This window comes from Amphiura filiformis, chromosome 20 (assembly GCF_039555335.1).
Source record: "Amphiura filiformis chromosome 20, Afil_fr2py, whole genome shotgun sequence".
Classification (NCBI taxonomy): domain Eukaryota; kingdom Metazoa; phylum Echinodermata; class Ophiuroidea; order Amphilepidida; family Amphiuridae; genus Amphiura; species Amphiura filiformis.
Window position 1 is genome coordinate 49,265,220 of NC_092647.1, and position 25,704 is coordinate 49,290,923.

The 25,704-nt window shown below is 36.3% G+C and overlaps 2 protein-coding genes across 2 annotated transcripts; one reads left to right on the forward strand and one right to left on the reverse strand.

Moving 5' to 3' along the window:
* Positions 1–3,075: 3,075 nt before the first annotated feature.
* On the reverse strand, positions 3,076–17,135 carry LOC140142359 (juxtaposed with another zinc finger protein 1-like). The gene is given in 7 exon segments (XM_072164327.1): positions 3,076–7,820; positions 7,823–8,015; positions 8,395–8,615; positions 11,860–11,969; positions 13,102–13,174; positions 15,806–15,901; positions 17,123–17,135. Coding segments are annotated over 7 exon segments (987 nt in total). The 3' UTR covers positions 3,076–7,539.
* On the forward strand, positions 16,922–25,294 carry LOC140141914 (ATP synthase F(0) complex subunit C2, mitochondrial-like). The gene is given in 6 exon segments (XM_072163794.1): positions 16,922–16,933; positions 17,154–17,240; positions 20,216–20,289; positions 21,863–21,947; positions 23,437–23,592; positions 23,594–25,294. Coding segments are annotated over 5 exon segments (474 nt in total). The 5' UTR covers positions 16,922–16,933; positions 17,154–17,195; the 3' UTR covers positions 23,708–25,294.
* The last annotated feature ends 410 nt before the right edge of the window (positions 25,295–25,704 follow it).

A 25,704-nucleotide genomic window follows, 5' to 3' on the forward strand; every position in this document is an offset into this window, starting at 1 on the left:
TAGTTTACTACATTAATTCTACTATTTCAACAAAATCGGTAACAGAACCAACCATATACATATTATTATTACTATTCAAATGATTCAGACACACATATTTCAGTATTGAGTAGCATGCGAAATAAGACAGCCAAAATGTCAGCTAAAAATAAAATCATTGCTGGCCTACTTGATTACTCAGCTGTGAGCCCCACCCCTGATTAATCAGCTGTGAGTCCCCATCCCCCCATATCTTTCTAGTTTGTGGCCAAATTGTGAGAAATTCAAGTGGATTTGATAAATTTCAACTATTTTCTTCTGTAAATTAACATACAACTGGCATCAATGTCCAGTTACATTGAACAAAAGATGCAGCTGGAATAGGGTTGACAATGAAATCTTCCATGTCAAGTGTGTGTACTGGAAATCTTAATACTATGTTCAGCAAGACAATTTCATGTAATGAAACTGACAGAGATTAATGGATATGTTAAAATTTGAAGTTTTGAGTCTATAAATATTGATGAGGGCTCCTTAAGAATAACAGACCTAAGGACCTACATGGCTAGTGAAATTTTGGCTCATTTCGCACACTGGTAAAGAGGTAATATGTTGGTTTACTGGATGGCTGAGGTGTGGGGGAGTGCAGGAGATGTATGTATGTCTGTGTATATCTTGTATGTTGGGACTTAATCAAAAATAAGGAAAGTTTAGCTTTTATAGTTAGCTGTATAAAACATGCTGTGTACACAACATGTGATTGTTTAAACAGGACGAGGCTCAAGAAAAATGCTCAAGCCTAACGAATAAAGAAAGAAATAGAGGTGACGATACAGAACAAGGAAAAGAAGGCCACTCCCAACACATCATGTGAATAATTTCACTGTCAGCCTTTGGGTCAAGAGAAAGGAGATTTATAATCCAATCCCTACTGCCACAGAGCTATGTGTCACAAAGCATTAAATGTTAACTTTGAGGTTGAGAATCAGAAAGCTGTAATTCACAAAGGTTTCCTTTATGAATTACGGCTTTTTGGTTCTCACCCTTCGACTTGTTGATTATATCTGAATAACATATTGAAATTTGAAAACACACTTCACTACAACAGTTCTTATTATAATACAAACGTAAGCTACCAATATATAAACTTTCATAAGAAACATTTGGAGATAAATATCAAGACTAATACATTATATAAATATAAACAACTATGACAACAACGATAATACTGTACAATAAACAATGCTATAACCATTCCAGACCGCTACAAATAGTTACTATACAATATAAATACTATTTTACTCATTTTGTTTGCCCCACTGAGTAATAATGAAATACTTTTGTTTAAAAACCTTAGTATAGCACACATTGTTACATTATAAAATGAATAACACAGGAGATGAGATTATACAATTCAAGTGGCTAATTTTGTTTTGATACCTGTTGGAAAATGATCGCAGATATTGTAAAATCAAGATTGCCTCATCTTGGTTTAAATTCTGGATTACTTATACTAGTACATATACAGTAAAACCTCATTATAATGAAATCTGATACAAGAAAAACCCTGTTATAAAGAAGTATTTTTCCAGAACCAAGATACAAAATTCTTTTGTTATTTATTGTTTTTACAACCCTGATATAACGAAATTTGGATGTAAAGAACTAATTTCTCTGTCCCTGACAACTTCGTTATAATGAGTTTCCACTGTATAAAGGTCTAATTCACACAAGGGAAATTGCTTCAATCCATGAATATTAAAATGAGATTTGCCTAATGTGACCGCATGTATCTTCATTAACTAAATGTGTTTCGAGTACTTGGTTATATTTTAACCAATAACATACTTGTATGCATTATATACATTGGTTCCCTTCAAGTTCAATGCCCACAAACTGCCTTTATACGCTTGCACTATGGACCATAAGAGCCTCATCCCAATGGCATAGTCCAATAACCTCAATTTCACAACCATAGTGCGAAATTTGACCTCAAGTTGCAGAGTATGAGTTTTGTACCCAAATCTTCAAAAGGTCATTCAATGAATGTACAAATGTATTGGGGTTTAAGAACTGTTCCCCTGATAGATGAGCATGTTGTGGATCCTAGTGTTGCATGTACGCATTGCATGATTAATTTTATGTGCACGATTCAATACTACAGGCAGCAAAATACGTCACTGCTGAACCTGAGCTGAACCAAATTATAACGAACAAAACTATCTTCATTCGATCATCATTATGTGTCATGTGAATGCACCATTGATGAACTAATGAAGAGAAACTAACCTTCACCGAATGAAGGCATTTTCTGGTGTGAACGCGGTTATATAACATTGAATCTTTCTCACTGTTAAAATGATTAATTTGGAACATAAATGCTGGAAGTCTCAGCATGTGGAACTTGTAATACAGCTCTATTATGGCAAAACAATTTTGTCATGAACCAGCATTATCGAAAGCTCTCACAATAGGAAAAAAGTACCTGAATTAGGCACATTTTGCTACCCCTGCTTTCAAAGACGATTAATAAAACTACACTGAAAATAACTGACAGGGCTAGAAACTTGACAAGAATGCATGAATCGATTCTCACAAAGAATCGCCTGAATAGATTTATGAGAATCCAAGTGGATTCTTGTAAAAAAATGGTGTGATACTACTAGTATACATTAGGGGCTGTGCAATAATTATGAGCCCTGGGGAGGTAAAATTGGGGGGGGGCAAGAAATTTTGGCGAGCCAAAAGGGGGGCAAGCAATTTTGGCCAGCCGAGAGGGGGGGGGCAAGCGATTTTTGGCACACATTCATGGGCGCCTTTTAAATAAAACACTATAAAAGGCTTAGGAAAACAGTACGGACACGCTATAATATGCAAGTTTTCCTGCTCGCTGCGCCCGCAACATATATCTAGACCATTTAAGGTTTGAAAATTGGGATCCCCAAAATTTGGCGTGTTCAAAGATTTTTTGGCGGGCCGAGAGGGGGGGCAAGCGATTTTTGGCAGGCCGAGAGGGGGGGGCAAGCGATTTTTGGCGGGCCGTTCGAAAATTTTACCCCCCCGGGGGGAAAATAATTATTGCACAGCCCCTTATGTAAATGGTAAAGAATCAAAAGATTCTTGTAGTAGTGAGAATCTAAATGGATTCTTGCAGCAAAGTTCTAGCCCTGTCACCTATGGAGATATCTACACACACATTATATACAGGACAATTGAAAAGATATTTTTCTTTTTAAAAAACAATTTTTAAAAAGTTACAGAAAAGGAGAATGTACACATTTCTAATCCAATATGTTTTTTTCTGCAACTTCCACAATAAAAGAAAGACAAAAAAATTGCAATATTATGGAGCACCACATCAGCCAATCATGAAATCAAAATAGGATTATTTCACATTTTGGATGATTCATACATATTAAAAGACAGCAATTGAGTTATTTCATTTGAAATCCACACCACAAATCTAGATGATTTTGAGGTTTATGATAAAATCCACGGAAAAGAAAAAGTCTTGGAATTAAAATAATGAAAATTGTTCTAACTATTCAGTTGAATTTGGAGGGAATCTCAAAATCTTCAGGTGTTGTGGGTTTCAAATGCAAAAGCCCAATAGACTTCAATGGCACCCAAATCATATGACCCATCAATAGTACTGAAGCACTCCAGGAATCATTGTAGTGTCTTGATTCCAATGCTGGTGTTGATCTTGGTTGACAAGCAACAATCATCAAAATTGATGATGTCATGTAGTAAAGAGGTTTTATCACAAAAAAAAAACGCTTTGAAGCTGAATAACAACATACCGATATATGTGATGTGATCAGGCAAAATCTGAAGGGAAATGTTTAAAAGTGACATTATTCCAAAAGAAGCTTGGATTTAGCGTTTTGTTATGCAAAATTACGTAGCCATATCTTACACCAAAGATATTGTTACTATAAGTTGACCATGTATTTACAATACATGTATTTTGGGTGTACTGAAAAAGACTCAATTTAAGTATTCTAACTTTAAACTTGATTTCTCTGTTTCTTTCTTTTTAATATACCGGTGTTCAAATTGTTGTAACTTTGTAACCAAAGGTCGTATTGACATGAAAATGAAAATGTGAGAATCCCAAAATTGAACTGGGCCTACTTCAGACTGATTTTGCTTGATTGCATCGCATATAAATCACACTGAAATCTCAGAATGTGGATCAAAACGACAACTTATACTGGTTTTATACTTTCTGCTGCTTGCTGCTGAGACATGATGCTTCATCATGCCACTTGCTTTCGTCTGCAAGGCGGCAGTCACTAAGCGGTACACTGCTGAGCGGTAACAGCATTAACCTGAAAGTCAATGTTATTGGCCAAAAATCACATCCTGTTCTCATGTCACAGTGGCACCACTCTTGAGTTGACTTGAAGTCATGCAACTCAAAGCGATTTAATATTTCACTATGGTTGTACAAAACACAGTTTTCAATTTCATATATAAGTAACAATAATATTTGTACAGATTACAAACACCAACATAAAGAGCATGTTGAGAGATTTACATGTAAACCAAATAACTTAGTTTAAAGGGAAGTTTGTGAACACATACAGGGGTTATCAAAACCTGATTTGACTGCATAATTATGAAGATGAGGCATCTGTGAAAAAAAACTAACAAAAAATATGGAGCAATGGCAAATCTGTGTACATTAAACAAATATCAGTAGAATTAGCATGGAGAAGATGGGGTTCTAGGGACAATAAAACCATTATTTTTTACCCAATGCTGCACAAATGCTGGATGTACACTGTTTTTATCTCACTTACAAGACAATCCAGTAATTTGGATTTCCCATAGTGGTACACATGGAACTAAATATGAGTCAATCTTCTCTGGTCTAATTCTTTTGATATTATATGCATACAATGGTACTATTATTTATACAGTTCTACATGTTCTATACAACAACTTTCCAGAATCATTCAATATGTAGTACTGTTATTGCACTTGGTCAAAAAAACATCACAAATATTTCTCATCCAGCTCCCGAGTATTTTTCGTAACTCCACTGGTTAGTGCAGCAGTCATAATCCAGTAATCTTGTCATCGTTCATAAAAAATTCAGGATAAGATAGTGTAGAGGCAGGTTATGACATGGTACAATCAATTCACACTGGGATACTTTGTATAAGTATGCATAATATGTATATTAAATTGTATGCATATTCATATGCATATTCATATGTAAATTTTTGCAGATGACACTATCATAATGGTTTTCTTGACATGATGGGTATCCTTCATTTGTGATGTGTTAAATCAATTTACTATTTTACATTAATATGGAGTAATTAGATCTACAATTAGAGGAATGGGGAGTATGTTCACCCCGTTGTCCACTTTTGCACGCTTCGTTTTGGGATTCATGTACTTCAAATTTCTAGAAAAAAAGATCAATTGAATATGGGTTTCACTATAATGATTTGCTGGTTGTTAATATATTTTTATTTCAGTTTGATCTAAATACTTCAAGCAATCAAGTGCATGATATAGAATTGGTCAGATCAGAATTAACTTGGTAAATATTCAAAGAAGTTGGTTACATATTATAGCATTCAGAATTTCTCTCATCTGATTTGCAAACTTGTGACATATTCATGGAAATAAGGAACTTTTTGAAAAGATAGAGCAATGTATATTAACTCCTCAAATACCTATGGTGGAAACAAATAAATCACAATATGCTATGCAAAGGGAGGGGGGCAACACATGCAGGTACTAGTAGGTAAAGTTCAATGGCCAAAATTACAAATTCCAGAGACCACTAGAGGTGTATCCCCTTCTTTGTCCCTTTAGTTTTGGCAGGTTAACACTTCTGTGCGCTTTGGAATTGGTCAATTTTGGCTATAGTCTGTATACCTTCCTCGAGTCAGTAATTTAGATATTGTTTTTTATTGTATCTCGAAATATAATGATGAGAAGTACATAAAAGTTTACATTTTTATAAAGGAAATGAAGCAAGAAATCCAACTATTATAACAGATTTCTGCAAAAATGAACAGTTTTTGAGAAAATCTCACAATCTGATTTTACTTTACAGACTTGGGAAGGTATATGGACTGTATCAAACTATGCCTATTTCTGTGTCTACATTTGTTGTTTGTTGTCCCCCTCTGCATAGCATCATGTGTTTCACTTGTTTCCCCACATCAAGTTAATATACCCTACTCTTTCTTTTCCATTGTTCGCATCATGGTATCCTGCTGTTGATCCTTGATGGGTTTTCTTGTCCTCTTCTGTTGGATTTACCATTAGCTATTTTTAACTTTTTGAAACAATACGGAGTAAATGACAAATACATAACTTTATATATATTAATGCACATTCCCTAACAGCCTTTAAAAACATGTAAGGTACCACTACCTTGCTTGGAAAATACTATAATTAAAAAATGTTACATATGCGTTCATTATGTATCTTTATATATTACACAATAAACTGAGTTGCACAAATAGATATTAATCTTTTATTTTATCACTTCAGAGTTGTAAAGATGTAGATCCTTATCAGAAATAAATAGATAAATATATATGAAATAAATAGAATGGATCAAACTTTTCATGCTGAATAAATAATATTGCAATGTGGTCAGGTTTGAATAACCTTTAGGTACATGAGATACTTGATAATAAAGAAAGCCTGGTAATCAGACCGTTTAGCAAGGTAATGGTATCTTATAGTCCAATCACATTAACTTGGTAACTGACCTTATTAGTTGAGGTCAACATACAAATACAATGTCAAATTACATACACAACCCTTTTGTGTGTAACATGGTCATCTGCTAGACGTTTTGATATGAAAGATTTGAATTACAAAAACATTATAGACAAGTTATCAAACATGTATGATATATTATAAATATGCATTGCAGGGTTAGACTTTTGGTGAGAATTCATTCTCGCAAAGATTCTCATAAACTGATTTGTGTGAATCAAAGTTGATTCTCGCAAAATTTTGTAGTTTACACAGAAGTTGATTTGCAAGAATCAAATAATTCCTGCAAATTCATTCTGCAAGAATCAAGATTGATTCTCATACTGTGAAACAAAATTCTAACCCTGCATTGTGTAACTTGATTCAGTTTTAAGTCTGAAGTAAACTCATCAGTGTTAAACCCTGCATATTTCATGATACCCCCGCTACTTGAGTTGATAAATTTGATAAATCAATGCCTTTGCACTGATTGCTGACACTCTCCCATGTGGAGTTTATTAATGCATTTAGAGCTATCATAAATTAACATCCCACCTTGTAAATTCATTGTCTTTAAACTTATCATTGTCCTGATACTACATCAAAACAGGGGCACACTCATGAGTTAATTCTACTTGACACTGTACAGAGTACACACATGCTGTGAAAGTCACTTGGTCTAAATACATGACAAGAAATAAATATATTGCTTTATATTTTACCGCAAGAGAAAACGCACGATAATAGTTACGTAATTTCAAAAAATCTTGAGTTGATATCAAGTTAATGTGAATGGACATATGTTACAAAAATAGTATGCTACTATGATAACAAAGCACTTATACTACCATTTTCAGCTCCTCGTGCCGTTGTCACAACAACTGCACCAGTGACCTGACCATTCCCATTTATTGTAGCGCCCTCAATCTGCGACGGTAAAGTCACTATTGTGAAACCTGCCGTTGGAGTTGTAGGCGTTAACGGCGCAACAGGTGTAAGGGGAGTGCCAGGTTCAACTAAAACGTTACTTATACTGTTGGGCACCGTAGCGATTGGTTCTACAATCACATTTGCACTTTGTACTGTGATTCCCATTGGGCTCTCTGCGAGACTAGTGGTGCAGGGATACTTGTGGTTGTTAATCTTGTTATAGTTGTAGACGGAGTTGTGACTTGGCTTGGCTTTGGTGACTGGGCGGGTGTTATCGATGTAGGAGGGTGCTGATGATTGACATGCTGACGCAAACCTTGTGCTGTCTTGTAGCTCTTCCCACATCGGCACTTGAAGTTTTTCTTTATCTGTGGTAAATATTGTAACACAATGGTTTATAGCTAATTAGTGTTTTTAAATACCAGTATTTTTGCAATAATGCAAATTTTCAAAGTTACAAGTTCAAAGGAAGAACTGGGGTACCTGATTTCTATGAAATTTGTCTGTCTAAAAATCACAGCAGAAAAATTGCAGTAAAGAACAATAAATGCAGCATTTTTGTCTTAACTGAAAAATGCATGTGAAACATTGTAGAATATAAATATTGATCTATAAGCAAACTATATATTTTATGCATTACTCTCATTTTCTAGATTCATATTTGCATTCAAGTATTCTAAATGCTCTACATCAAGAAGGAAGTTTTTCAAAATGATCTAACATTACTACTTGTTTACTTACGTCTACCTTGTTCTCTTTGCGATGTCCATTTTTAGCATGGTACTTGATGCCGTTCACATTCTTATAGCTTTTCTTGCACCCTGGTACTGGGCAGACAAATGGTTTGTCATCGCCCATATGGGTACCCATTGTCCTGAGAATAAGATCGGAGCTGTACTCTTCTTGAGTTGTCCATGAGTTATCACTGTCTGACTCGCTGGCTATCTCTTCTTCATCAAACTCACTCCCTATGAAGTGACACATAAATGAAACATTTCATAAGATATGTAGTTTTGTGGTCTTACTTTATATTTAATAATATGGGGATACGCATCTTGTGCGGGATGCGTATTACCTACTTGTCTTACTTTGCAGATGTATATAAACACCCATGTTTTCAAATCTTGATGAAAACCACAAACAGTTGCTTATCAGTGCCGGCAGTCCCAGTGGGCAGTTCCACAAGGCTTGAGGGGTGCCTTAAACTCAAGAACTGTAAGTCCTATGGAAATATGAATGTAATTACTGGCATCCTTAATTCGCTCCTAGAGTCCTATCCTATAAGATTAATATATTAATATTTGTAAAGTACACTGCAATTGTTTTAAATAAATGGCTAAAACTGGTAAATATGGCTCTCTAGAAGCTACGTTCTTCCAGTTTCCAATACCAGGAGTCATGTCATTCCACTTGTCTTTGGTATACTGTATCCCCTCCATGACAGACACACACCACACAGAGTCCAGAATATCCTGTCCTTACCTCTTTGCATACCATACTTCGCCACTAATTCACCCAATTATTTGCTTTAACGTGTGCCCCTCCTTGGTTCACTCCAGGGTTGTTTGATTTAAATCACGCTGATTTAACGCGATTTAAATCACTTGATTTTTTTTTTAATCACTGATTTAAATCAACTTTTTCCATTTTTTACCATTTTTGATAAATATAAGTTAATTTCTTACTTAAATTGACTGTTTTACTTCATTCTTAATGCTTCTACAACTTTTGGATACAATTAAAATACCTCTATGATGTCACTTTATCTATTGCTAAAAATGATATTATGAAGGTAGGACTCAAAGCCTGGGCCACAAGATGGTTGCTTGAGTTATTTGATGTCTCTGTCATGAATGGCAACTTGACAAACTGAGAATAGGTTATAGGGCCTAATCCAGTCTCACTCCTGCCACCAACCTTTTTCACCTGATGGCCTGCCTTAATTTTGCCATCAAATTTGTATGACATATAAATAATTGCACACATTCAGGCCTCGAAATAAGAAGAAAAATCCAAGGGTCCTCTGGACCCTTGCCTTTGAAATTTCAAGGGTTCTCACCAATTTTCAAGGGTCCGATGCCTTTAAAGTTTCAAGAGAGAGAATTAACTACGGCGATCACGATATGTCTAGATAGTAGAAAATCTAAAACACGGGTTGAAAACTTGATGGGAAACTAAAATGAAGTTGCTGGACCTATTATGTGAACCAGATTTTCCAGTGGAACAACAAAACTAGGATTTTCTGCTATTTGCTTGGTTCAATTATTACGGGTCACACGGACCCGTACCGTATGAATTTTGCGGGTCCGCGCCTATTTCCACGGATATTTGACGCAAGGACGCGCCTTATTTCGAGCGCTGCACACATTTGACAAATGATTAGGTGATACCACTGAACTGACTCATAATTCAAGCACATCTGATCACCTTTAACCAATTATGGATGGAACTTGTCTTGGTCCCCATTCTAAGTATATACATGTAGCAGGTGTCGACCTGATTATGTCAACTGTTATCAATTTTTTGTGCAACCATTATGGGACCCAATCTTTCTTGTTTGGTTCTTTACACATTAATGCCTTTTTGTATATGCATGTCATCAGACCTAATCTAAACTACGCAAAAAAAGTTTCTTTATGGTTAGGAAATTTACCCACTATTAAAATCTAGCAACCAATTTTGTATGTTTGCTCAATAATCGCATGCGGGTGATTGTCCTGCGCATTTTGACACCTCAATCACTACTCTACGACACTCCTGAGAAAAGATATGAATGTTTAAGTAACACGAGGTCGAAAATGAAAATTGCAAAGAGGCTTATTCAGCGGTTTTAGAGCTGATTCACTGATCCAAGACGGTTTCATTATTCCCGCCTTTTAAATTTAAATGTAAAGCATTTTCCTTGATGCATGTTGGATAATCCTTTGCTTATTATGCAGATGAATGATCAAAGACAAAGGTGAGTGGGTACTAAGACATTTACGTTTTGAGAGATGGATTTGGAAAAGGGATTCAAAACCGGTCATGATTACAGCTGCATTCCTGGAAGCAGAAGGAATTGAGACACTAGAACATAACATAACATAGAGTGGCCCTCCAGAAGCTGTGATCTTAATCCCTTGGAGAACCTTTGGGATCAGCACAAGAAACGAGTCAACAAGAAGATAAAGGCAGATATAACTCTGGTGGGATTATGCATCGTTATCAACGAGTGGAACGGGGTTGAGCAGGTAACATTCGACGCCTCATTAGGAGCATGAGACGCCACGTGGCTGCTGTAAGGGAAGCCAATGGTGGACACACAAAGTATTGAAAGACGGGTAAAGAAAGAGATTAATCTCAAGTGAAGTTGGAAACGGCAGTATGATGCCTGAAATGTACTCAGCAATTAAACAAAAAATGTTATCTGCATTTTTGTGTTCTTTTATGCTGAAAACTTGAATAGGCCTCTTTGCAATTTTCATTTTTCGACCTCATGTTACTTAAACATTCATATCTTTTCTCAGGAGTGTCGTAGAGTAGTGTTTGAGGTGTCAAAATGCGCAGGACAATCACCCGCATGCGATTACTGAGCAAACGTATACAAAATTATTCGCTAGCTAGATTTTAATAGTGGGTAAATTTCCTAACCATAAAGAAACTTTTTTTGCGTAGTGTACTTTAGAAACCCTTATTAATTTATCATCACTGTTATCTGGCCTATTCCCCCTCTGACCCAACAGCTATATAAATCTTCAATGTTGTGGCTCACTCCAAAAACCGCTGTCCCCCAAGAACCATGCCGCCCAAGGAAAGCAGTGATTCAAAACATTTGTAGTAATGTTGTGAAGGAAGAAGCTTTCAAATGACACCAAAGTCATTAAATTAACCTGCGATAAAGTAATATTTCTGGAACTTGAGAACCAAGCATGGTAGACCTGTGGTGTTTTCAGTATACTAGCAGATCACCCGCTTTACGCGGTTCGAAATGCATAGAGTTTGGACTTTATTTGTTAGTAAGTTTTACTTGAAATCTTTGAATAAAAGTCCCCCGTATAATTGTACATCAACAACTAAAAAAATGTGACTAAAATAAGACAACTGTAAAATCTCCTCCCTGCAGTATATTGTTTGTGGTAATCATTATACTCAATTTTCAAAAATGCCTCCTTTGGCTCCATGGAGCAGATCACGTCACATACATGCATTTGAAAGGATAACATGACAACGCACCTGTTGGTGTGATACTTCTTGAGGTATTAAACCCTGGTGTTGTGTGAGGCTTTATAGGTCTCTTCTTTGGTATATCTTGGTGTTGGTGTCTTGCTGCATCAGTTACGAATCTGGTGTGGAAATATGAAAAATATGTGTAACATATTAAAGACCAATCAATTTGGATTGGGGAAGGTTTTCTGGTCATTTACATGTAGATGTAGCATTAGCAAACTGATGCAAAAACAACAATAAGTTGGTCTGGCTATGGTTCTGGTAACTACAAGGGTGTAGTGTGGCTGCCACAATGTAATTTTCATGTTTTATCTTGGATTTTGTTTCCCAAGACAACCACTTGTACATTAAGTTTACCAGTCCTCTGTCAGCATTGGGTAATTTGAAATATAAATTATGGACTATCAAAGTTCACATAGAGGTCAAAATTCAAAATTGCTGAAAGTATTTGAAGACCTCGTCGAATCATTCTTTTGGTCATAGGGTTTCGGAAATACAGTTTTAATAAGAGTTATAAGCAGGAAGGTCGAAGGTCTCATTTTGGACTGTACACTGCTCGTCAAAACTTCAAAATTGCAGTCATCAAAAAAGTCTTAAATTGCTGAGCAGATAAAGAATAGTTTGCAGTGCCAACTGTGGAGGATGTTTCATTTTGATTGACATCAATCAATTTAAGTATATTAAAAATTCAATGAGCATTTTCTTTTTTCACCACTGTTACCAAGAGAACATTTACATTCTGGCTATACATGGCAAACTACAAAAGGCTGACCTTTCACATTACTGCTTGTAAGCTTGGTATGTACGTCACATGTAAAATGATGGCTATGTTGACAGTGATTGTTGCTTGTATTCAATATACCATTAAAATTGTTGGACATTTTTAAAGGTAGGAGGTCAGATTTTTTCGCATTGTGTTTTGTACCTCACATTGAGGCCTGTAGCAAAATAATTCCTTTCTGAAGTTTTGAGGTAAATTGCACTAGCTATTAAAATATTAGTTTTAACATTTGTGTTTCACAATAGCCTATAGATCTAGATAGAACAGTATGGTATACCACAATTGGGGATGAGGCTATCACTTTTTCGATCATAACATCTTTAACAGAATATATTTTAGGCCTAAAGTTTCACTGGGATTATTAGAAATAAATGGACTTTTTTCAGATGCCACAATCTCTATTTAGATAGGAAAAAATGGGTGGGGGATGAGGCTGTTGATCGGGTCACCCATCTTTAATACCTTACCTGATTACGTAGCTTGCTGCAACAGCTGACGGCTGTTGGAGCTCTTGCTTTTCAATGAACTGTGGATCAGTATCTGGGGGGAAAGAAAACAAAACAATTCAGCATACATGTATGTGGTCACATTGTGGTGTGAATGTGATCAAGCAAAATCAGTCTGAAGTCAGTCATAAATTTTCAGTTTCTTATTGGACTGTAACAAGCCATCCCATTGAAATTGAATGATTAGATATGAACAGTTAAAGAGTTTCCAAAACAGTGGGAAACAAAAGGAAATATTTCCTTTGTTTGGCTATCTCAAGATCAATATTTCCGACTTCTGACTGATTTTGCTTGATCACATCACATATGAAGTACATTGCACTCATTAAGAATTAAAATAATTGTTGTCAGTAAAGGTTTAGGCCTGAAGTACAAATGTATGTATATTTCAGATTGATCCCTGGAGTTTGCTGTTTTGAACAATAAAGTAGTGTAGCCTTGTGATCATCATTCATCCCACATGGTGATATACCACATCCTGTACTGTTTCCTCACGGCCATTGTGATGCACTGAATAAAATGTAAAATATTCTGTTAGTTTAGGAGTATAATTTTGATTTCAGATACACTGTAATTTGAATCTTGTTTGTATTCACGTGATGAGTTGTTTTTCTATTGCAAGCAATAAATCAATAAAAGCTTGGTTTCGAGAATAAAAAAAACACCCAATAAAAAAAAACCAAGCTTGGAAATTTATACTAAAATGCAGCAAAAAGCCAAATGTTGCACAACCCCCCGCAAAAAAATTTCCACTCAGCAACAATATATCGTTAGAAATCATGCAGAACTAGAAGCCCAAGTTGTTTATTCACCCGAAGTGAGCTGCCATCGGTGTGTCACCTATCACAAATAATTGTTGTAGCACTTAAAAATCTTTTCACTTGACAATTTGCGGATAGTCATTGGTCGGGTAACTGGAAACACATATTTTTGTCCAGCCTGAAAATATTTTGTTTTGAGTTGGTCAATTTTAGGTTGGTTTGTCACTTTGTCAGGAAGATGGAATCCTGCAAATACTTTTGTTACAGAGCTCAAAATATATTGGAGTCTTAGCCAGATATCAGAAACCACCTGCCCAATCTATACCAAAATTTGACCCTCAAATATTATAAAACAACTTGTCTATACCCATGGAAGGGTTACTGGGTTCAAATATGTCCTGATTTTGCCTTCACATGTCACTTTGAATTAGTATATGTGACGTGTCATGTCAAAAGGAGACACTTTTGGGCAGGATAGTAAATGGAGAAATAGCCAAAAATCTGCCCGGGGTAATTTTTTCACAATTTGGGTTTGTTGCAAATTTGTGATGTTATTAATGCTTCAGACTGGAGTATACTGGCATCTTGTATTTTTTGAGACATTTTCCAAGGTAATTCCTACTCTTAACATTGTCAATAATATTTTTAAAGACCGATATCTCAATTTCCAATTTTATAAATTTTACCATAACTTACGAACTCAATATCTTCACTTACATGTAGGAATGTTCGATTTCATTGGAAGTGTCTCCTTTTGACATGACACGTCACATAATGCCCTTATTCATCTGTTAGCTGTTTTAGAGCTATCACATCTATAAAATCCATTAAATCTACCCGTCTAAAATTAGATTAGCCTGTCTTAAGGGGTACTACACTCGATAAATTTAGTGTCAATTTTGCATTTTTCTCAAAACTAATAACACAGTGGTAACAAAGTTATGTATATTATAGGGGCAAGGAATCAATTACTACACTGAATTTCAGTGACCCAAGACAAGCGGTTTGTTATTTATGATCAGAAATAAGGTACCGCTAGGATGTACCTCGTTTCCTATCATATAAACTGAACCGCTTGTCTTGAGTCACTGAAATTTCAGTGTAGTAATTGAATTCCTTGCCCCAATAATATACACAACTTTTGTTACCAGTGTGTAATTATTTTTTGAGAAAAATGCAAAAATAGTCACAATTTACCACATGGGTGTAGTACCCCTTAAAGACGGCAGACGATGGCTAAGCCTAAGACATTGGTTGGCATAGTCCTGCTAATCATGAGTCATGACTATGGGTCATCTTTTCTTTTACACAGACTACATGACGTTATCTCGATAACAACACAATGAAACAGGCACTTCTGTTGGGCGATTGGAAATTACGATTACAAATACAATATAATTACCATACTATTAAAAAAATAGGCAAAATATCCCATTCTTGATCATGTGTGTGTGGTCTTTACGTAGTACGCTTGAAGCTTGACGCAATTATCGGTGTGTACCCAAGTTGGCTGTCATGATCAAGAATTAGATTCTTTGCCTAGCTAGGGCTAGGCTAGGCTTTAGTAATACTAATAGTATAATTAATATTAATTAATAATATAATTTAATGATATTTTTGTTCAGCCCGCATCATTTCAATTTCGCCATTTTCTGCAAATTTTTCAGCAAATCTGCGCCAGCAATGGTTAAGTGCCATTCTAAAACCTGATTTATGGCCTGACCCACAAATCTATTGTCTTCTATTGTCTATACAATACACTATACACCCCGCTATAGTCCTACATGTAGCTCTATTGTCCATCTGTCCATTCAAGCAGATAGCTGTCAATCGATAAATTTGACCTTGCCCATTGAGCTTCAAATTACAAGAAAATACTCGCAAAATATCTACATTAGACATACCTATGTGTGTCTCTTCAATATGCTCTATTAACTGTGCAAGTGAAGTAAAACTCAATCCGCATCCACTGAATTTACAAGCATTGTTGAAGAAAAAATCTCATAGACACCATTGTTTACATTTTTGAGTGCATTGCAGTCGCCTAATGGAACTGCATAGGATTCCCGGCTTGCTCCGAGCTCCGGTCATCTGGGTTCACAAATCCCGATCTTTAAATCACGTGATTTGGAAAGACAAGTACCACTAAATCTTTATGTATTACTATAGGTATCAAATACCTATTTAAATTTCAGGCTTCATAAAAATTCCATTATTCGTGAGTTACGTGTGTCATCATGGCTTGAAATTTGTGCAAAATACCTGACATTTCTGACATTTTATTAGAGGAATGGTCTCTCCTTCAAGGATGAGCGAGATAATTGACTAGCCTTGGTCATAAGTTTGTTTTAATGTAAGAATTTTTTGCTTCGTGTATTGTATTAATAAAAAGTAATATATTACCTAAATGTGTAATAAAATATTAAACAAAAGAAAATGTAATCATAATGCAGTTTAAAAAAACGAAAGTGACCAAACAGAGTTATAATTTACAAAATAAATAATTGGGGATTATTTCACTCCTGGAGAAAAGTGACCTTTTCCACAGCGCATGCGCTCTGGCTCATCAACCCGTCAGTGATGCCAACGCCGCGCCTTAGGCGCACAATTGGGCTACTTGGCGATCACTTTCACTTCAAAAAAGCATGCCGCTACTTGTCTTAAAAATTGGGCTACTTTGGCTTGAAATCTCAGGCCGCGGCACTAATTTGATGTATTTTCCTTCAATTTAGCCGATTTATAAAGGTTTTGAGTCTTTGAAGCTCCAAATTGAAATTACAATGGGTTTTGTGACCATTTATTGATCGGTCAGTAACTTCCTAAGTACCGGAAGTTTCAAAGTCAAAAGTGCTTTTCCGCCCAATTGGTTTTTACGTTCTAAATTCAGGTAAAGCCCAAATATCCGGTATTGGGCGCTTTTTTGGACGCTTAAAAAATTGGGCTACTTGCGAATCCTTTACCGCGGCCTGGCGAGTCAATGCGCCGCGCCTTGACGCTGAAAAGTTTTGGCAACACTGCAACCCGTGCATTTGGTAAGTGGGAGTGAGACGTGACTAAATTTTATCTGCAAGATATCTCTGTAATCCTGAATTAATCCTCAGTTTGTATCTATGAAACTTAAAGATCTACTTAAAAAGATCAAGTATATTCATCTTTTTTGCATCTACAATTGTGAATTTGATCATTTTTTATCACTTATTTTTACCTTCATTACAACTAACCGGCATCCGCCATTTTCCGGTCTCTCCACAGCTTGGCATCGTCTGGAAAGTAGCAGTAAAAAGTACCAACACAATGTATTCCTGCACAAAATTATGTACACCAGCAACACAGGCCGTGGTAAGTGCAATTCTATGAATTAGCAGCAGCTCGAAAGCATGTTTTCACTGTGTAAAATAATTCTCTACTCGCGTAAAACATGAAAAGGCAACACACATGTGATGCATGTTCATGTGTTTAATAGTATAAACTTTTATAAATTACTGCATGTGAGTGTAGCAATAGCATGGGTTAATTTTTCACGATTTGATAAATTCTGGACAGTTTAGTGGACCAAATTTCGCATTGCCAAATATATGAATAAGCATGTAAGAAAGTAATAAATATTTTTTTGCACAGTTACAAATTTGCAGCCGACTGTTTGACCATGAAAAACAGCACAAAAACTAAAGTTTAACCCCATGAAAATGTCCCGCTCTACATTAGGTCGAATTAAAAAGATACATGGGTTTTGGGTTTAAAAATAAGGAGGAGGGCTTTTTTGTTGGGAAAAATGGTGGACCCCACACCCCGAGCTCTAAAACAAGTAACAACACGTACAACGCAAAAAGACAGTGCAGTGCATTTATAAATTTCTACTCTGCAACAGCCAGCCCTCGAATTAAGGATCTGAAGGGGCTCGGCAACTTTTTTAGGGCAAGTTGAAAATTGCCTTGGATTTTCACTGAAAAGGCAAGGCAGCACAGCAGTTTGTAATGTATTATTTCAAGAGGGCATCATGGTAACTGTTGAAAATTTGAGAAGGGCACCAAGGCAATTTCTCAAAAGTGAAGAAAACACACACAAACATAGATAGATGATTTTATAATTAAGGGGCAGGGCTGGGGCACCGACAGCAACTTCATTAGAGGGCACAGCAAGTGACTGCCTTGGGTAAAGGACATATTTTGAGGGCATTACGGCAGTGGGGAAGGGCACCCATGCCACGGCAAAATGCCATGGGTGCCGTGGGTTAATTCAAGGGCTGGCAACAGCAGATCGCTTCGGCAGCCAATCGGAGACGAGTGCATTCCAATGCAGTAAATACGCAATGCACTCTTAAAATACGCCTCGCAGAGGTTTACTGTAAAAATATTTAATAGATCAATAAGATATGACCAGTGTTCGATTTACCAGAAAAAAGGTACTTGCATTTGTGCAGGTAACATAAAAAATCTACCTGCACAAAATGAAGTAACTTGCACAAATTTAACCATATAAAATAAGACGCTTTGTGCCGTGAAACTAATCATCTTTTTACAGATGAAAAGTAAAGGACATTTTGTAAGGGATATTTATATTACTTGGAGGCACATTGTATGTTTGCCAACTGTGTAATTTACGACTAAAATTCTACATGCACTTGTGCAGGTACATTTGAAAAGTTACCTGCACAGAATCAAAGTCACCTGCATATGTGCAGGTGGTAAATCGAACACTGGATATGACATACCTGAAAATTTGAGCCAACTCTTGTTTCGTGTTCTGGACACAAATTTGTCATAAATATATTGGCGATGTCCAGTATTTATGGACACTTTTTACATACAGGTACGTTTGATCGTGATAGGGTAGATTCGATAGCTGTACAAATTGTACAAAATATCAATTTGATACTGACCTAAAATTGTGTACAAAAATATTTTGGTCCACACGTTGTGCATGTATCCAGTTGTTCGACGTATACCTTTTCCACTGCTTGGATTTTCTGGGAATTATGTTTTAGTGTGAGCTTTTGGGAGATGCAGGGTCAGAAATTTGCAACAAAGTGCAAGAATCCTTTTAGATTCTCCCAGTGGAATTTTGCAAGAACCATGGACTTTCGCAATTTTATTGGTGAGATTCTTTGCGAGAATGGATTCTCTCCAAATTCCAAATTTCTGACCCTGTTTTCTGATCCCAATTTTGTGCCTATTTTTGCATTTTTCTCAACAATTATAACACATTGGGGACAAGTAAGATATGTATATTATAGGGGCAAGGACTACAACTACTGCACTGGAAATTTTATTTCAGCACAGACAACAGTTGTAGAGTTAGTCAAAAATGAGGGAAACCAATATTTGATCAATAAATCAAGAATTACTTGCTTTGAGTTGCTGAATTTTCAGTACAGTAGTTGTAGACTGTGTAGTCCTTGCCCCTATAATATACATGTATATTTTACTTGTCACCAATGTGCTGTAATTTTTGAGAAAAATGCAAAAATAGGCACAAAATTGGCCAGGGGTGTAGTACCCCCTTAAGATTCTGTTGCAATTAGTGGTGGGTGATTTTTATTTTGGGGGCCCTAACTTTGTTTAGAAGCAAATTGTGTTTTCAAAGTTTGCTATCCATCTCAGGTGGATTGTTACCTCAAGTGGTAACATGGCAAAAAAGATCAAATTCCATTGAGCTGTGTTGACCTTGACCTATTTTGTATGTTGCCTATGTAACAAAACATCCAAAACAATGCAACCTTTCTCATTTTGATTTATTTTTGCAAAAGGAACAATCTGAGACCAGTTGGATATTTCAATTGTAAATGCCAGTGGGACCAAAATTTGACCGTTGACCTTTTTGCCTATAACTCGAGAACTATATGTCGGGAGACTGGTTGAATTATAGGTTTTTTAAATTTTTTTAATCCTTATGCATGTGCAGCACAGCTGTTTCATAATGGAAAACCACAACCTTCTTGACTGCAAAATTGACAGAAAATGGGGGTCTGATCATCGTATAACCACCATTGAAAACAGCGTATTTCGTCAATGCATTGGCTCATTTACATACATTAATATAAGTTGGACAAGACGGTCGGCCGACCGATTGCGGTTTGTAAAACTGCCAATGGCTGCGAGTGCTCACTTCGCTCTACAGTAGTTCAAAATGTAAACTATCAGTGCAGAAATTTAGGTGATTTTGTTGGCCGTATAAAGTGGCTGGGGCCGCTCAGATAAGCTGTATAAGAGACTGTTGAACAAGACAACTGAAATCAAGGACCACCCCAGTTTACAGAGTCATGTGTATTTTAGGAGGTGATTAATTCTTTTTGACAACATTGGTTTCTTTTTCAGTTGGCCAGAACGCTTGCAAGACCGTTAAGTGCAACAGCCAGCAGCGTAAACAGTCAAGAAAAAATTAGCACAATGTAAGTATTCCAATAATATTTATTCATGCAAGCATAAAAAAATAGATAAAAAAATAATGAAAAAAAAATATTGTTTTCCCTGTAGATTTATAAAATTTACATGTTAATTAACACTTCCTATGGGCAAGTCTGATCTGTGCGAACTCTAGCCTTGACCAAGGCTTCATCCAATACTTAGCTTGCTATGTTTACCATAATATTTCAGATTTGTGTTCAGGACAAAAGGATAGGCAAGGACAGGAAGTGGGGTAAATGTGGTAGGGACATGGCAGTGCAGTGTGCCTAGGGGTAATGGTATGATAGGCTGGGATGGTCAAAACTTGTTAGCTATAATATAAATATATTTAATTCTAATATCAATGGTATACCAGCAGTGTCCGAAATAAGGAAAATATGGAGATTGTCCCGAGGACAATTAAAGCATGAATTCTGCTTGTCCTCAAAACATTTTGGTTGTCCCCAAAATATGTTATGTTTTTGAGTGCAAAGAATCCAAATAGTGGTTGTCCAGGGGATAAGTACATTGAACTCAATATGGTGACTCCCCAGTGATTTTTGGACAAGAGGATAAGTGCTTATTTCGAACACTGTATTACCAGTACCACTAAAGATGAACTTGTTAGGTCATGGAATAACAAAATAGTATTATAGTGCTCAGGGTTCGCAGGTGGAAAAAAACGGCAAAAACAGTTTTTGCTGGCGGCAAAAAGTGATTTAAAGTTCAGATTTTTTCTCTCAAAATGAATTATTAAATTCAAAAATTAATTTACTGAGTATAACAAGGGCAGATTTTGTAATTATTATAAGTAACACATTGCTCTTGATGCTCACTGGTACATTTAACTGAAATGTGGCATATTAAATTCAAAACTTTCATTTTAAGGCCCTGATGAGACAAAAAATATGTTGAATATGATTTGTTAAAAGTTGTGTTCACTTCTTATGAGCTTCCTGTGTACTTGTTAATATTTGAGTGATTATGTATGAGTTTTTGCCAGTTTTTTTTTTGCCGGTTTAATCTACCTGGCAAAAACAGGTTTTTGCCGGCAAAAACCGAACCCTTGAGAAGACCAACACATAATTTTCATTCACTAAGGATGACCAACAAATTGGTGCGACATCCACTCTGCGTACAATGCAATAATTCAAATCTTTATGAAGATATTTCAGTTTGTTCAAAATATCTGCCATCAGCTTCCATGTAATATTATGAGTTGCGACTTATGCTGGGATCTCAGTAGGACGTGTTTTATTAAACTCTATGCCTACATACCGAAAAATCTGTATTGTTTGTATTAAACACTCCCCCTCTAATAAATGCCTCCTTTCCCATTTTTCAATGAAACATGCAAAAATTGCTGTGCCATATTGCGAGTTGGTTTAAAACTTGCATCAATCATGTTGATGACAAAAGCTAAATTGCATGTACAAAACGTACGACTCAGAACTTCCAACCAGTTCATTACCTGATTTTAGAATTTCACTAATTTCATCAGATTCTTGTTTAAAATGTAATTTTGTTGTATTTACCATGAAAACATCGCTTAAAGTGCCAATGTTTTTTAAATTTCAGTACACCAAGGCGTAATTTGGCAACTTATAATGGTCTAGGATTCACTTCACCAAGTCAACCACAAGTAGCAGCACTAGTAAATCAGGTACATATCTTAAAAATTACCCTCTCCTAAAAATGAGGCCAGCAATTTAAGTCATCTTTGATGTAGTTTACAAATTACAATGAATATTTCGCAGCCTCACACCTGTAATGACTTAATTAACTTGTAATTATGCCTCCAACGGAGGTATGTTTATCTGGTTGTCCGTCCATCCTCTGAGCTTGCGAGTGCAATTTCTCGGAAGTGGTAAGGCGCATAGTGATGCAAACTGGTGGAGGGGTGGCAAAATTTGTGTAATCGCAAGGTCATTGTGAGGTCATTTGGGGTCATCCAGGGTCAAATCGCCAGATATTGTTGCAGGTTCATGAAATTTGGTGGGAACGACTACTGTAGGAAGAAAAAATTGTCAAGGTCATTTTGGGGTCATCCGATGATCCGAGGTCAAATTGCCATGGATTGTCGTTTGTCGCAGGTTGATGAAATTTTGTGGGGAGGACCACTGAAACAAGGCAAAAATGTCTAGGTCATTCGGGGTCATCTTGGGTCAAATCGCCATAGACTGCTGCAGGTTCATGAAATTTGGTGGGAAGTATAAACTGGGAACCAGGGGTAGCGTTAACCCCTGATCGGGGGTGAATGACCCCCTAAATTTAAAAAATATTAATTTTTCACCCTCCATATACTGGGAATGTGCAAGCTCGGGGGTGAACTCTGACCCTCTACTTTTGGACCTTACTCCTACCCCTGACTACACTGCAAAATATTTTTCACCCCTGAGATTTAATTTTCACCCCATGTATTTGGATTTTCTGCAAGCTCGGGAGTGAAAAACACGGAAAACAACTCCCGACTTTCGGCCTTAATGCTGCCCCTGCTGGGAACAGCCACCGTAGTGAGGCAAAAATGTGAAGGTCATTTTGGGGTCAAGTGAAATTGCACCGGTTAAAATGATTGGCGTAAAGGTGGAGGCATTGCGGTCGACGCAAAATTCTAGTTCTCTATAGATCGATGCAGTGTATTTCGCACAAGTTGGAAGGGAATAATTTTACCCATCTGTGTCCTTTTTCAAAGTAATAATTATTGTTATAAAATAGGTACAGCATTCTTAAGGTTGTACATTTTCAAGCTGAGGGGTCCAAAAGTAAAGACTTATTGGAACTTTTTTATTATTTTTCAAAATTCAATATAGAGAATGCAATGGATTTTTGATGCAGTTGCACCTGTAAGATTAGTATCTTTGAAAAGAGCGGTAGTGTATGACTATTCAATCTGCAGACATACACAGGTTATGAATGCAACCTGCTTGTAGTGCAGGGCGATATAGTCACAAATTGGATGCATCTATTGCTATGCTAGTTTATCACTTCTACAGCGAATTGCCCTGGCAATTTTGCGCCCATTTTTTTGGATCGGATTGCATTTTGTTACTTCCTGTAAATTGTCATTACAATGTATGTTTTCTGTGCTACTCACTAGATTGACGGCGCATTATAAATATATTTTAATTTGTGACATGCATTGTTTTCCACAGATTGCAAGCCGTGGTCTACAAACCTCAGCAATCCAACAAGCTGATGTAGAGGCTGCAGCTAAATTTATTGGCGCTGGTGCCGCCACTGTAGGTATGGCAGGATCTGGAGCTGGTATTGGAACAGTGTTTGGAAGCTTGATCATTGGCTACGCCCAGTAACCCAGCGCTCAAACAGCAGCTTTTCACCTATGCCATCCTGGGGTTCGCCTTGTCCGAGGCCATGGGTCTTTTCTGTCTTATGGTTGCTTTCCTCATCCTGTTTGCTTTGTAAGGATTGGCAAATATGGACCGAAATAGCAAATATTATAAATAATATAGGAGGCATGTGTGTTGCTATTGAATGATATAAAAAGTATGGAGTAATTTTACGATGTGTGTTCCCCGTGGATTTGCTCGAACAAGGCCCTATCCCATCCGATAGGGACTGCCTTGCAAATGCATGACAGACCCTACCAAGTTGTATACTATTATAGATTTCTTTTATTTGTCAAGATTTAATTGAGTTTCTGGTTGTCATGAGATTTATGTCTGTGTACATGTTAAGTTATGTACCTCCGTCACAGACTTATCAATTGACCAAACTTAACCAAAAAAAATTGATTACTTCAAGAATTACTCTATCTATTTAAGGACCTAATGTGACTTTGCTGTATGAAAAAACACCGACGTATTGTTTGGCGTGTTCCAAAAAAAAATCACAATCAAGATTTTTGTATTGAAGTGGGGAGTGACAATACATGTATTATGATTATCGTAGAACCCTTCCAAGTTTGTCTAATGCAGTAGCAAGTCATGTCATCATCAGGAAAATTTCTTTGATCATTTATTGTGATCAAGTTACAGATACACACAATTATGTGTTTGATATATCTCATTAATATGATGGGCTATGGAAAATGTTGACACTTGTGTGTGTAGCAAAGAAACTTTAAAAGGTTAAAATTCGGTCTAGTTGAGAGAAATTCCCTGTTGATGACATGACATTGGATTATTTGCCAGGGTACACTTTCACCTGGACTTAGTGGGCAAATCTGCTATTGTCCAAAATTGCAAGTATTTAATATTTGAATGAACTAGTTGACCCAAAGATTTCTGAAGATTAAATGAGACCTTCAGAGTTCCTTGAGTGAAATTAAAATGTCAATGTGCTATCAAATTTACAATCTTACAAATGTTGATAAGAAAAATATTTGAATACTGTATTCAGCAGTTAAAAAATTGATCATCTTTAAAACCTTCCAATTACAAGCTAGCTTGTTTGGTTTGAAGCTAATAAAGACTATCACCATGTATTTTTTCAAAAAACAGGGTAGATAGCAAGAGACTCTTCCAGCCCATACATGCTAAACTTTGTTATCCAGCTTAGCATTCCTTGCTAAGACGAGCTTTAAATCAAGTTTTGAACTGTATGACCTCTTAGTGGACCATTATGTGTGTTTGCTTTATATTCCACTAGCTTAGGGTGGCACTCGGATTTCATTGTGTACTAACTTGCTACCAGTATTTACCTCAAAAAGTTGAAGACACTCTAAGCATAATGGAATATTAAGTAATTGCCAGCTATATATTACAGATGTCACATAGTATGTCTAGCCCTACTCGCTTCCATTATCTCAATTTTCATCAGTGATATATTTTAATTGGCTTTCCTGCAAAAAAATGTTTGTTCTGGATGATGTCAGTATATAAAAAATACTAATTTCAAACCTTTTCAGGCATGTGTAAGATGGTTCTAAAATGTGTCCTTTGGATGAGAGTTGACATTGTGGAAGATTTTGCTTGTAATAGAGCTACTGGAATTGTGATCTAGTTTGTAGGGTCGGGGAGATTAAATTGATTTGATTGTATTTCCCACAAATGTGTTTTTCTTGTATGTTTCTTTCAGTGTGTTACTTTGTTTTTGATGGCGTTGATCTTACTATATATTATTGAGCTGCTGGTGCAATTTTTAATATGCCATGTCCCAAAACGTTAATGAAAAATGTACAGTGGAACCTGAACTACACTAGCACAAAATATGGTAACACAAAAAACCTGATATTACAAAGTGATTTTGAAGTCCACTGGCATTGGTTTTGTATGTTAAAAGTATCTGATGACACAAACTGAAACCTGTGGCCTGGTAGATTATGTGTAACTTACAGAGCTTCTATACTATATTTTGATTTTCTTGTTACTGAAGCAATCCAATCTCATTTAAAATCATTAAAATTGTAAAATGAATATCCAATATTTTCAAAATATTTTTTTTAATTGGCAGAATGGTCG